The following is a 13,281-nucleotide window of genomic DNA, read 5'->3' as shown; positions in this document are numbered from 1 at the left end:
TTAGGAGCCAGGCGCAGTCTCCTCCAGTTCCCGGCTGCCTTTGCTTCCTGGTGACTTAACCTCTCTGAAGTTTGTTCTCCTGATTCCAGCTCCCTGTTGAACTGTTGTGGGAATCGAAGGAGACAACGTGAGGGGTCAGGGGTGCACAGTGAGCTCTAGAAGACCTCTCTCCATCCCGTCTCCACACAGAGGGACCACCACCTGCTCCTGGTCTTCAACACCCTCAGCAGCCTCCACTGACACCCTTAGAAAGCAAGAACACCTTTTCTCCTTGCTCTCAGCCTTCGGAATTCACCCTTACTCGTTACACTAAGTAGAAACCCTGGTTCCAGGCTGCAACAGCCAAATCATATTAACCTAAGCCATATGGGAGTCTATTATAAAGGTACAACGGACGACGGGGAATAAGGAGGCTACCTGGAATTAAGCAGCATTTTCTCTCCATTTCTGCTTTTTTTTTTTTCCCTCCACAGATCTGCTTCATTGTTCTCATTTTGCCTAACACCCCCCCCCCCCCCCCCGGCTTCCAGAATATGATCATTGTAACTTTCTGGAGTTTACTCATTAAATGATCCAACAATAGAAAAACCAGATCACTCTTTCCCTACCACTTTCAAATACCTGGGAAAGCAATGCTGATTGGTCAAGTTAGTGTCAGGTGCTCTCTGATCATTGTAACTAGAGGAGTAGGATCTCTTTGAACTAAAGCGACTGCCAAGATGTAAGAGGTACTGGTAGGAGGCTGTAACACACTTCATTTTCCAACATCTCTAGATTAAAATGTGACTTGGTTAAATCTTGACCAGTGCTTCTCAAACTTTTTTTTTTTTTTTAAGATTTTATTTATTCATTAGAATACGCAGAGAGGAGAGAGAGAGAGGCAGAGACATAGGCAGAGGGAGAAGCAGGCTTCAGCAGGGAGCCTGATGTGGGACTTGATCCTGGGTCTCCAGGATCGTGCCCTGGGCCAAAGGCAGGCACCAAACCGCTGAGCCACCCAGGGATCCCCCCTTCTCAAACTTTAATGTGCATTCAAGTCACCTGGAAATCTTGTTAAACTGTAGATTCTGACTCAGTTGCCTGAGTTGGGGCCTGACATTATGCATTTCTACGTTGCTCCTAGGTGATGCTAGCAGCGGCCTGTGAAACATTTTGTGTTGCAAGACACCATACTGTGAGCTACGTAAGGATGAGGACTTCATCCCGTTCATGACTCCATCCTCAGTGTCCAGCAAGGACTTGGTGCAGCCTCTGAACCTAATATTTATTGAAGTTCTTGCATAAAACCTTAACCCCTTCTCACAGATAAAGCCTGAAAGGAAGCCTTTTCTTCTAAGGTCTTTCCCAAGGTTCTTTCTCTTATACCCCCAAATAACTACAAGGAGAAGGGGGGCAAAGGGCAGAATTCTTTTTGCTACTTTTGAGATTACTTAAATGTCCTCAGATGAAAACACTTCAAGATTCATGCCTTCCCCTTATCCCTTCATGATACCTTCATCTATTGACTTCCCAAATGGTCCCCTCATTTACTAAAGGCTTTGGCATCTAACAGCCGTCCTTTCAGCCTTGCCAAGCTATCACAATCATGGGTGACTCCCAAGGCCACATACACTTATATTTTCCAGAATCCTTACCTCCAGTGACCTTCATCCTCACACCACTTCAGCAATCCACCGCCATGTTCATACTCACACTTCGTCATTTACTGGACCTGCTCCACCTCTGAAGTATTATATTCCCAAATCTTATCCCCGGTTTTACCAACTCTTTAACCTTAGCCAGATCTCCAGTCTCTCAGCTATTGCATATTCTTACAAGCTGTGAGCTCCCCTCTGGCTTCACTCCCTTTCTAGCTAGCTGGTCTAAACTGCACGAGATCTGAACTTCAATCAGCGGAAACAACCAAGATGCCCTTCAGTAGGTAAGTGGATTAAACAAACTGTGGTACATCCAGATAATGGAATATAATTTGGTGCTGAAAAAAAAAAAAAAGGCTATCAAGCCATGAAAACTTGGAAGCCTAAATGCATATTACTAAGTGAAAGAACCTTATCTGAAAAGCCTGCATACCGTATGATCCCAAGTCCATGAAATTCTGGAAAAGGCAAACATAAGGGGACAATAAAAAAGATAATTGCTTATGAGGGTGGGGATTAAGCGGGAATGAAGAATTGAGCAGCAGAGTGCAGAACATAAGATTTTTTTTAGGGCAGTGAAAATACTCTATATTATGGTGATGGATATATGTCATACATTTGTCCAAACCCAAAGAATCTGCACCAAGAGTGAACCCTAGGGCTTTGGGCAATTATGATGTGTTAATGTAGGATCATCCCTGGTAAAAACGTACCCCTATGTAATCCAGAGAGACCTTCTTACCCATCATATGTCTCATCCAAGAAGACGTGTGATAATCATTGCAGCAATGTTTGTAATAGCAAAATACTGGGAATTTAAATGTATGCCAACCCACCAACAACAGAATGCATAAATTAGAGTCTTTGTAAAATACAATAACTACCACTATTTATGATAAATGAGTACGAGGAATTATTTTTAAAAAACTATGTTGAACCAAAAAAAGCAAACTGCAAACCTTCCATAGTATGCTATCATACATATAAATATTAACAACGTATAAAACAAGGGATGGGTTAAATAGGTGATGGGGATTAAGGAGTGCAGTTGTGATGAGCATCAAGTGATGTATGGAAGTGCTGAATTACTATATTGTACACCTGAAATTACTTAACATGCTGTTAACTGGAATTACTTGAAAAAACCCTGTAAAACAATTATTTTTTTAATTATTTTTTTTTAAGATTTATTTATTTATTCATTCAGAGAGAGCGAAGAGAGAGGCAGAGACAGGCAGAGGGAGAAGCAGGCTCCATGCAGGAAACCCAATGTGGGACTCGATCCCGGGTCTCCAGGATCACACCCCGGGCTGCAGGCGGCGCTGAACCGCTGCGCCACCGGGGCTGCCCAAAACAATTATTTTTAATGCCTATGAACACACATGTAGTGGAAGCATAAAACATAAATGGCAAATTCAACAATGAATTCTTGACAAAGGTTATCTCTGGGAGGGCAGTAGGGACATTGGGATTAGGGAGTCACAGGAGCCCAAATGTATCTACTATAGATTTCCTTTAAAAAATAATTCTGGAGCAAATATGGCTAATTTTAAGATTTGATTAATTTAACTATATGGTATGAGGGTAGAGTTGGTATCAGCATGTTTATTATACTGATTATATTATTTGTATGATTGAAGCCATACACAATTTAAAAAATTTGAATACATAGTAAAATCAATGGCTGAAAAGGTTTATGGAAACAAATTCAGTCTTAAAGTATCAATCCACAAATTATTCATTACAAGAGGAAAAAAGACAGCTTTTGCAATGGAGAGGTGTGTCAAGCACTACCTTAATTGAGCAAACTTAAAATAATGGGACAAACTGATATGTACCTCCTAATATAATATACTGAAGGCATAATATCACCCACAGAATTGTATTCTTGCCAAAAATGTTTAACCTGAATTAGAAAAAACAAAAACCGCGGGACCTTCTCCAAAACAGCTAACATGTCACGTTAAACACCTCTCCCCTGAAAAGGCAGCGGAATCATTTCTGAATCAAGGAAACAAGACAGAACTAAATGTAATGTGATTCTTGATTTAATTTTGGGTAAAAAAAAAAGTTCTAGAAGTACATTTTGGGGGCAACTGAAATTTGAATACAGACTGAATATTAGAAAATTTTATGGCACTTTATTAGCAAACATCTTACGTGCGATAATGGTATTATGATTTGGAAGGAAATACTTGCTGAAATATTATGGATAAAGTGTCATGATGTCTACAATCTACTTTCAAACAGTTAAGGGGAAAAAACCAGTATATATACACATATAAAAAAGATAAAGCAAATGAGCAAAATGTTAACGGTTGGTGAAGCTACAGATTCATTGTACTTTTCTTTCAACTCTCGTGAAGAGACATTTTTCAAAATAACTTGGGAAAACAAATATTTAGAAAGGGCTCAATTGTGTATGAATAGCTTTTATAGCTCAAGATAAAATTCAGACATTTTTATACAACACTATTTTATGAAAAATACAATAATAAACTCACTTTTTTTTTCTTATCCCACCAAACACAGTAACTCAGCAAAGAGGCTGTATTACGATCCCTTGCTTATTTAGTATTTTTTAGGAATAGACGAACCTACCCTTTACATGCTAAAACTTAAAAACCAAAGTTCTACAGTGTTTTGACCCCCTCTGCTTTGCTGCAGAGCACAAGCTGCACCTAACAGCCCCTCTCTACATCCCAGGTAACCACGCCAGTCAGGCCCTGAGAGCTTCTTCCTCCGGATTTGTTATACAAATAGCATCTCTGGCCAGTCTTCTAGGCAACACACCTGCAGCTGCAATCCTTCAATGCCCTCCCTCCCCACACATTTTCCAGTGTCCAATTTCCGTTCCACTCTGCTGTAGTTTTGAAGAAATGATGGGAAAACAAGAAAACAGTTTAGTAAATTTAAAAATCTTAACCTTCCATTTACCTTCACATTCCCAAGGCTTAAAAAATGCTTTGATTCTGTGCTGCAGGCTCCTTTCTGATTCTTTCTGGGCTCCTGTCTGTGTTCAGATGGTACAGATCACCATATGCCCACAGGGTTATAGTTACTACTCCATGGTGGGCCCACTTATTCATGCATTCACACTCCTCTATGATTTCTGTTTATTAGCAGGATGCTTTCCAGCTAAAGACTAATGTTTATAAATGGTGGGCAGTTAATTCACTTCAAAATATAACAATGGCAGAGCCCTTTTAAAAGATGTTAAAAGGTCATGGAAGTGATAAAAGTTTGTTTTAAAAAACCAACAGTGTATAACTACATATAAATTTTCTGCTACTGCCTGAATCAAGACTCTCCCTTTCTGCAACCTCTCCTACATATTAGGCTGAAATACTTATTGGCTAGAAAGGGAGAAAATGGACTTTGAGATGATGTAGTCACTTGAACATAAATACAACTGGGCAAGAGGTAGAGTGATCATTGTATACATTCTTTTGCCCTAACTGTAGCCATCATATTAATTACATGAGAAATAATGGTAGGTGATTAGTTTGGGAAATTTAACAATCATTTCTAAGGAACAAATGCAAATTATTATAGTCATTTACATGCAGAAAAGAAAAAAAATTAGGAAAGAGATGGCTTCATTTCTTGGGACATTTCTATAACACATTCACAGTATTGAGTACACTATTCTTTTATTTATTTATTTACTTATTTATTTATTTAAAAAGAGTTTGTTTATTTATTTGACAGAGAGAGAGAAGCAGGGGGAGTGGCAGGCAGAGAGAGAAGGAGAAGCAGACTCCCCACCGAGCAGGGAGCCCGAAGAAGGGCTTGATCCCAGGACCCCGGGGATCATGACCTATAGCTGAAGCATGCTACAGCAGCATGATAGGATCATGACCTATATGCTTAATGGACTGAGCCACCCAGATGCTCCTTACGTACACTCTTCTGTGAAAGAGCACAGCCATAGTTTGTTGTCCACTCTACCCCAGGGAGTAACCCTGATTATCACAGAAGTGGAATATAGATAACAAAAAGATAAAAAATTGGAATTTTCAGACTATGCCTTTAATAGAACATTCAGAATTATATCCCTAATGAGAAAACACCACTGTGAATAGTTTGTTAGATTCCTGTTAATGTTGATCATTTTCTAGGTCAAATTTCAAAAGACTAACCAGATGTTTTGTTTTTTAAAAAGTATTTATTTTTTCACTAGTGAGCTTGGAACCAGGCAAAGAAATTTACAGAAAAGATGTCCATATATAAAGAAAGAAATAGCAAAATATTTTTTGGTCATAATTTAGAAACAAATCTATAAAAAGGGGACAGTTTCCCCCAATTCATCTCTTCCCTGGAAGAGTATAAGCACAGGCCCTCAGTTCCTTGATATCCTCAGCAGGCCTCGGATACGTCTGACTAGAGCTTGTATGAAACTATAGCGAGATCGAACTTTTGAGTACAATCCTTCAATGTCCAGAAGTTTCTTTTGTAGTGATTCTCCAAAAGCGTTGATGGCATCAGCCTGAAGCTAGAGGTAATACAGATGACGTTATTATTAAAATTACAGTCTCAATTATTTCTTTTATTCTATGTCTTCCAATTTAAAATACCTTGGAATTTTTGTAATGTGGTCCTTTCTCCCTCATGTAGCTAATTAAACATTTACATTTCCATGTTAGAATTTATTGGTATGAAATTGTTTCTCCCCCTTTCCTGTCTTATATAAATGTGTAAAATTTTAAATAGGAACAAATGTAGATGCTGTTGATATATAGTCATATACACAAAAACACTTCCTGAAGGGTGATACAAGAAGCTGTTAGGAGTGGATGCCTTTAGGGAAAGAAACAGGTAAGGTGGAAAGAAGCTCTTACTTTTACTTGATTTTTCAACTAGAAAAAAAAATTGCTTGTGTATATTTTCAAAGAATATAAAGAGAGGAGAAGAGCCTGGTATACACTTTAGAATTCATGTATTTTAGAATGCATAAGTAGTTTCAGATGGATTCTTTTGGCATTATCCTGAAACACTAAAATTGAGTAAAAAATTAGATGAATCTACCTGCCTTCAGTTTTGCAGTAAAATCAAAGCACAGAGGGAGAAAGTTATTTATTAACCCTATAGTTTAACTTTATAATAGAACAGTCTAATGAAACATAATTAGTCTAGTCATTAATTCAACACATATTTATTAAACATCTTCTGGAAGATCTATTTGGCTAATTCTGCCCATGGCCTCATTGAACACTGACTTCCCTAAACACACCTAGCCAAAATATGAATTACATTATGAAGTCAACTAAGGGGCAGATAGTAGTCAGGGCTTGGATGAGAACACGCTATGTATGACGTCTGGGTAGGTATGGTCTGGAGAATACTCTTTCCTGGATAAACTCAACCTTCAGCTTTAAGAAAGGCAGTGACCAAGAGGGACTACGGAAAAGCACAGGCTTTATCTCATTAGGGCTACGGACACTCAGATGCCTAGCAGCAAATCTAGTTGCAATTCAGTTTATCTAACATGCCTATCCTGCTAACTGCTTTGTTCCTAACATTCCTATTAGATTCATATGAGGTTTTCACTTTGTTTTTGGAATGCTCTTCATCATTCCAACATTATTGGTCAAGAGGTTACGAAGTACATAATATATAGTATTATAGTCTCCTGCAATGGAACTTTTAATGGCTATTCATAATCTCTCCATTAAATTATTTTCTGAAAAATTAAGTGCTAAGTGACACGTTGTGCCTAAGAAGTCTGCAAAGTCAATCTAAAGAAACTGGGAGTTTCCAGAACACAATACCTACTAACGACTGAACTCTCATAATGGTCCTTCCAGGCACTACAGCCTTAGGAGCCTCATATATGAAACTTCATTTCATTCTGACAAAACACTTTGAGGCTGAACTATCCTTCCCATTTCTTCAGTGAGGAAATGGAGGCTCAAAAGTAACTTGTTTGAAGTCCCGTAGCTGTTAGGTGGCCAGGCTAGAAATAAAATCAGGTCTTTGTACACAACTCTTGAAAATCATCATCTTACTAACATACTAGGCTTTTCCTTTTTCCTTTCAAAAAAGAAAAAGAGTATGAGAACAGAACCTCACCTGGTCTAAGTCATGTTGGCTCACTCCTGTCAGTCCACTTCTAAAATCTAGGTTGGTTTCTGAAGTGAAGGAATCTGGAGATAAAAGACACAGTCAAACCAGCTTTACAACTATGTATCTACCATACAGTAGAAGAACCTGAAGATAATGAACCAATGTCATGAAACACATGGGTCAAGGCTGAGAAATCTATCTCAACTTCCAGTAAGTATAAGCCCTCGGGGAGCATTTCACTGGTCTAGGCCAGGATTCATAAGCTTTTCTTCCATTTCTTTCCCACTAAGGGATCCAATAGTGCTCATGGCTCAAAGAGGCTCAATGTAGCAATAAGAATCACAGCTTAGGCTGACACACTTGCATTCTTTAGGAAAATTATTTGTGACCAGGGAATTCTAGAGCTGGCCAGCCCTTAACTGCAAGAAGCTGAAGAGCGGTATCTCAGATGTTCTTATGCTCCACCCAATCTTCATGAATAGAAGTAAAATACAAGAAACAGCTCTATCTAATAAGTAAATAGCTCTCCATTGCCCAACCACTCTCACTAACTTGGAAACAGAAGAAGTAAATAAAAATGTAACTAGTTCTTCAAGGCACTGAAATCTGTAGGTGTGTGTGGTTCACTAATTTTCATAATAAAATTTACCTTGTAGTCTTCTGCTTTTAAATAAGGTTCTGGCGGCAAACAAGGAATCTTGAGAATCTGTGGGCGTGCAGTGTAACAAGTAGTACTCCAGATGGCGCCAAAGAATAAATAGGCAGGTCTCTATGATAACTACAGAGAGCTCTGACTAAAGGAAAACAATCTCATCAAACCAGTTTCTGAGGAGGAAAACAGAGGAGAGCTGGATCTACTTCGTGACATACCCACCACCTTCCACTGAAGGTGTCTCCCCAGAAGGCAGCAAACTGTGGTCAGAGGAAGGAGTCAGGGACCATGGGGTGCTGCACCAGCACAGTTAACAACTGTCCCCTGCCTCCTGTCCAGAGTGACTGTAGACATTATCAGGATTATTAGCTACTCTGAACAAAAATTTCAATTTGGAAATAGATCAGGCACTGGCATTTACTGGGGGGGGGAAACATGTCCCAATATGTCCCTTTTATACAGTTTTGCTGTGTGAGAATCAGTAAACAGTTCCCGCATTTAAAGATTTTCTTAAAGGTCACCACCACTCAAGTTCCCACTGTGACTTCATTAAGGATACAAGAACAGAGGGAAAGCAGTTTGGCTCGATTATTGATCAACTTCACCAAACGCCGTCTTGCTAGAACATATTTCTGGGCAGTAGAGATTTTCTCAACACCAACAGGCATCACAGACTGACACAACTGAGAACCAGAAACAAAAGCAGGATTAGTGATTACATAAACTAACAGAAACTTCATGAAGAGAGGGTCACTTATGACAGGCCCTGCAAAAAAACAAAAAATTTAAACATCCCTGCAGATGAGAGTTATCATCTGGTTAGGAAGCTGGTAACTTTATAATACCGAGAGCCAAAGTAGTGGAATTCACAAATGAAGACTCCTCTGCCGATTTCTGCAAAAGGTCTCATCTCTGTAACAGACGTTTCCAAACTGCTGAGGGGCCGACCAACCCTGAATCTCTTGTCAAACTAAAACAAAATTCAACAATAGGTTTTTCAGGCCATGGGTCTAACAACGCCATGGAGATTTTCTGTAACAGCTGTCATGTATCTTCTGAAGAAAATGTAAAAGCCGATTTCTACAGCATTAACTAAAATAGGCTCATCAACCAGAACCTCCTTTCATCACACAGCGGTCCGATTCAAAATTCAGCTGCTGGGTTGGACAGAAGGCAAACTGAAGTGGGGCTGGGAGGGCACCACACACTTGCCAGGAAGGCTGCGGTTTCTCTGGCAAGTGCCAGTGTCGCCCATAAGCTACGCGTGTTGGGGAAGGGCTGCCAGATGTAAAGCACCCCCCTTCAGGGATTACTAGAACCTCATCAGTAACTCCTGCCTCAGGACCTGCTAGCTGTGTGGCTTTGGGTAAATTATTCAAACTTCCAGGGCCTCCACTTCCTCATCTGAGAAAATAGGAGTGGCTACACTATCTGCCTCATGTATTGCGACAGAACTTGTCTGGCACATCAGAAACACCCACCAACTGCTCCCTATGATTGCTGGAAGCAGGCAAGAGGGAGGAGGTTTTGACTACTCTGAAGAGTAATGTGGAGCTTTTCAGGACAGTTGGTGCAAAGGAGGAATGGCAAAATGGCTCCACATCTAGGCTGCCACGGGCCACCAGGGAGCTTCAGCACCGGCCAGGGTATGCCTTGTGTCATTCAGCTGTGCCGGATGGCAGAGAAAGTGGCTACTTAGGATGTAAGCCTAGCGACTCAGTATCTTTAGCTACAATATCGGTGAATGATTCTGGGTCACTGAGGGCAGGCAGTCAAGTCTTATGTGCTATCCCACTTGTCTGAAAAATTCTCTAAACAGATACTGAAGATACTGAAGACACAGAGACCTCTTACTTAAGGGATCACTTCTACTGAATAAGCATCTGCAACAGAAACCCAGGTTTCTCAGCACAGATTTCAGAGTATCAATTACCAAAACTCTACTTCAAAAGCCAGCTGCCGTTCTACTGAAGGGCGGCAGGTGGTGTTCCTGAACAGATGCACTTCACCGTCTTCCATTCAAGTGTTGCCCTGATTACCAGGTGTGGTGCTACGGGGAGGACTCTTCTTCAAACCACACAGAGGCATCATTTCAAGCCCTTTTATCTCACTGCATACATCATCTTTACACACAAGTCGGACACCAATATTTTGGTCATTAGGAAAAGCAAGGATTCTCCAAAATCTCCACGGCTCATTATAAGATTCATACCTCTTTTATCTCATCTGGTGGAAGCTGCTCTACATTCTGTAGCTTGTTGACACTCCGTCGGTGACTGTCATAATAGCTGAAGAAATCATTAGCGCTCTGTTTCAGCAGGTAGACAATAATGCCCAAACCTGGCAGGCGCCAATATGGAATCACTGGAGCTTGGGTATCTAATAGAGTTGATAATAAAAACAGAATGTTCCACTTACAAGAATATTAAATGAATTTCGAATGACCTGTTTTAAAACAAGGGATGCCCAGAACTGAAGGGCATGTAAACTATTATTAAAACCAACCCACAACTACTTTTAAATACTTCTGACAATTCAGAGGAGTGGTGAAGTGCTATGGTGATCTGGGATTCAAATCTAGGCAGTTCATCATCAGTCTCCATTCTTAACTGCTAGCTTAAACTGCCTCTCTACAAATGAATATTCCTGAATCTACCACAAACCCACCCCCTCCTGTGTCTACGACTGGCAAAGATAAGTTTGCTGATTAAATCTTTAAAGAGTCTAAGGAAGAATAAAGACCAATATATATTAGGCTTCATAAAGTTCATCAAGTATTAAAGATCGGAGAATGGCCCAGTATGTGAAAGACAGGCTCAAAGTGAAAAGAAAGCAAGTGAAATTTTAATTGTTAGTGATGATTATTAATGTTTTTGAAGAATAAATGACAAAACTATAATTTCATTTGAAAATGTTATGATCAGGCTCAACTTGTTTTAAAATGTTAGATTCGGGGCAGCCCCAGTGGCTCAGCGCTTTAGCACCGCCTTCAGCCCAGGGCATGATCCTGGAGACCTGGGATCAAGTCCCATATCAGGCTCCTGGCATGGAGCCTGCTTCTCCCTCTGCTTGTGTCTCTGCCTCTCTCTCTCTCTCTCTCTCTCTCTCTCTCTCTCACTCTCACTCTGTCTCTCATGAATAAATAAATAAAATCTTAAAAAAAAAAAAAGTTAGATTCAAGGGGGAAGAATGGAGCCCCCTTGGACACTTTATAATGGAGTTGCACAGAGTTGTTAGTTCCTGGCACCATTTACATGAAACAGTGGTTAGATACTGTTAAACTAATATACTTTAATAACACCATCCTACTAAATCTTTTATGTGATTAAGCAATTTTCAGGGAAAATAAGATCTTGAAGATGAAAATGTGACAAAATTATTTGCAGAAAAATCACAGAGCAAGCACCACTAACATCCGAATAGACTTTGTCTTCTGAGGGTCCCATGGGATAACAGCTTTCATCAACCCACAACCCTCACATTCCAGATCTCGCCTACTGGGTCCTTAGGAAATCACAGACTATGTCAGTTTACTCAGCATCCACACTTTACTTTGCTGTGATACAGAAATTTGGAGCTATACTACGAGACCCAATTCAGACACTACCTTCAGCTTAACATGATCTCACATATAAACCATCTGTTATGTTTGTACATTTTTCAACCAGCTAGTTTACTTGCCCATCTTAGATCCTTTCTTTGGGGTCTCAAATACTAACCCAGAGCTCTTTGAAATTTATCCTCAGAAAATCTTGAATTTCTCTGTCCTCTTGAGCTCTCTAACCTATCCACAGGACTGACACCAGTACCTCCTTACTGATCTTTCTTAAAGTCATTTACAAATTTTCCCACTAATTACACATAAAAAAAAGAGCTGCATTTCACTGGAGCCATCTAGAGCTTGTTTTAATCACAGCAACTTAATCCTCAATTACAGCAAGAAAGAAGTCCACTCACCTTGCCGAGGTCCATCTCTGTTAATGGTTTCTGACAGGCTCGGGGTGAAGAGACACATGGCATGCTGGAATGTGGGGGAGCTCTGTAACATGAGTGACTGGCAATATTCCATGACATTGGCACAGATCTACAAGGAAAAACAGTAACAAAAATATTAATTCCCCAAATGCCCAAATATCATGGAACTCCAGATTTGAAGGAGAACCAAGTTACTAAATCAATTTCTAAAATTACAACATTATAAATCAATGTGTAAAATCATTCACATCTGGTATCTTTATCATATGCTTCCAAAAACATAAAACCACATGTTCAAGAACGGATATACAATGCCCACCCCTCTCACCTGCTGCATGGCCAGTTCAAGTTCATCTTTCTTGCTCACTCTATCTCCCTCCACATTTTCATCTTGAAATTTAAACTGGCGCAGTCTGTCAGAGCCTCCAAAGCGGCTTAGTAGTCCTAAACACTGGCGCTAAAAAAGAGAAAGATATTTTGTTCATATCTAATTGGCTAGGTCTAAAATCAGTGACCTCTCTTAGAGAGACATAAAGAAAACCTCATTCGGGAGTGGAATCACCTTTTAAAGGGTCTAATTTCTTACTTCCAAATGAGGCAAATAAAGTTAGCCCTATTAAAATTCACCTTTTTGCAAATGTTATTTGCTTGACAGTCAACTCATTAAAAGAACATCACTCTTTTTTTCTTTTAAGCAGTTAATCCCCATTACATTGTAAGCATTAGCCAAGAACATTCTGTTTCACACCAAATAATTCCTGGGTAGATACCCATTAAATAAACACAAGTTGATAAACACTGAGAAGCAAAATGAGATGGCAAACAGAAGACACTTTGTAATAAGCACATCCATAATTTTGTCTATGAAGGCTCAACTTTAAAGGCTGTTTCACTGAGGGCCGCTTCTGGGACTTCAGAAAGGGGGTGGGAACACACAGGGAGCTTTGGCGG

The 13,281-nt window shown here is 39.8% G+C and overlaps 1 protein-coding gene across 1 annotated transcript in view; it reads right to left on the bottom strand.

Annotated features, from left to right (window-relative positions):
• Positions 1 to 5,785: 5,785 nt before the first annotated feature.
• The window catches only part of NUP205 (nucleoporin 205), an 80,195-nt gene continuing 72,699 nt past the window's right edge, over positions 5,786 to 13,281 (bottom strand). Inside the window, exons 37-43 of the mRNA XM_041753910.1 lie at positions 12,659 to 12,787; positions 12,313 to 12,439; positions 10,568 to 10,734; positions 8,915 to 9,038; positions 8,353 to 8,481; positions 7,710 to 7,783; positions 5,786 to 6,132 (exon numbers count right to left, since the gene is read on the bottom strand). Coding sequence (XP_041609844.1) covers positions 5,980 to 6,132; positions 7,710 to 7,783; positions 8,353 to 8,481; positions 8,915 to 9,038; positions 10,568 to 10,734; positions 12,313 to 12,439; positions 12,659 to 12,787 — 903 coding nt within the window. The 3' untranslated portion in view covers positions 5,786 to 5,979. The remainder of the gene's footprint in view (positions 6,133 to 7,709; positions 7,784 to 8,352; positions 8,482 to 8,914; positions 9,039 to 10,567; positions 10,735 to 12,312; positions 12,440 to 12,658; positions 12,788 to 13,281) is intronic.

The sequence above is a fragment of the Vulpes lagopus genome, chromosome 4 (assembly GCF_018345385.1).
Source record: "Vulpes lagopus strain Blue_001 chromosome 4, ASM1834538v1, whole genome shotgun sequence".
NCBI lineage: Eukaryota > Metazoa > Chordata > Mammalia > Carnivora > Canidae > Vulpes > Vulpes lagopus.
Note: the sequence above shows the minus strand (reverse complement) of the source record. Positions and strands in the feature narration are given on the sequence as shown.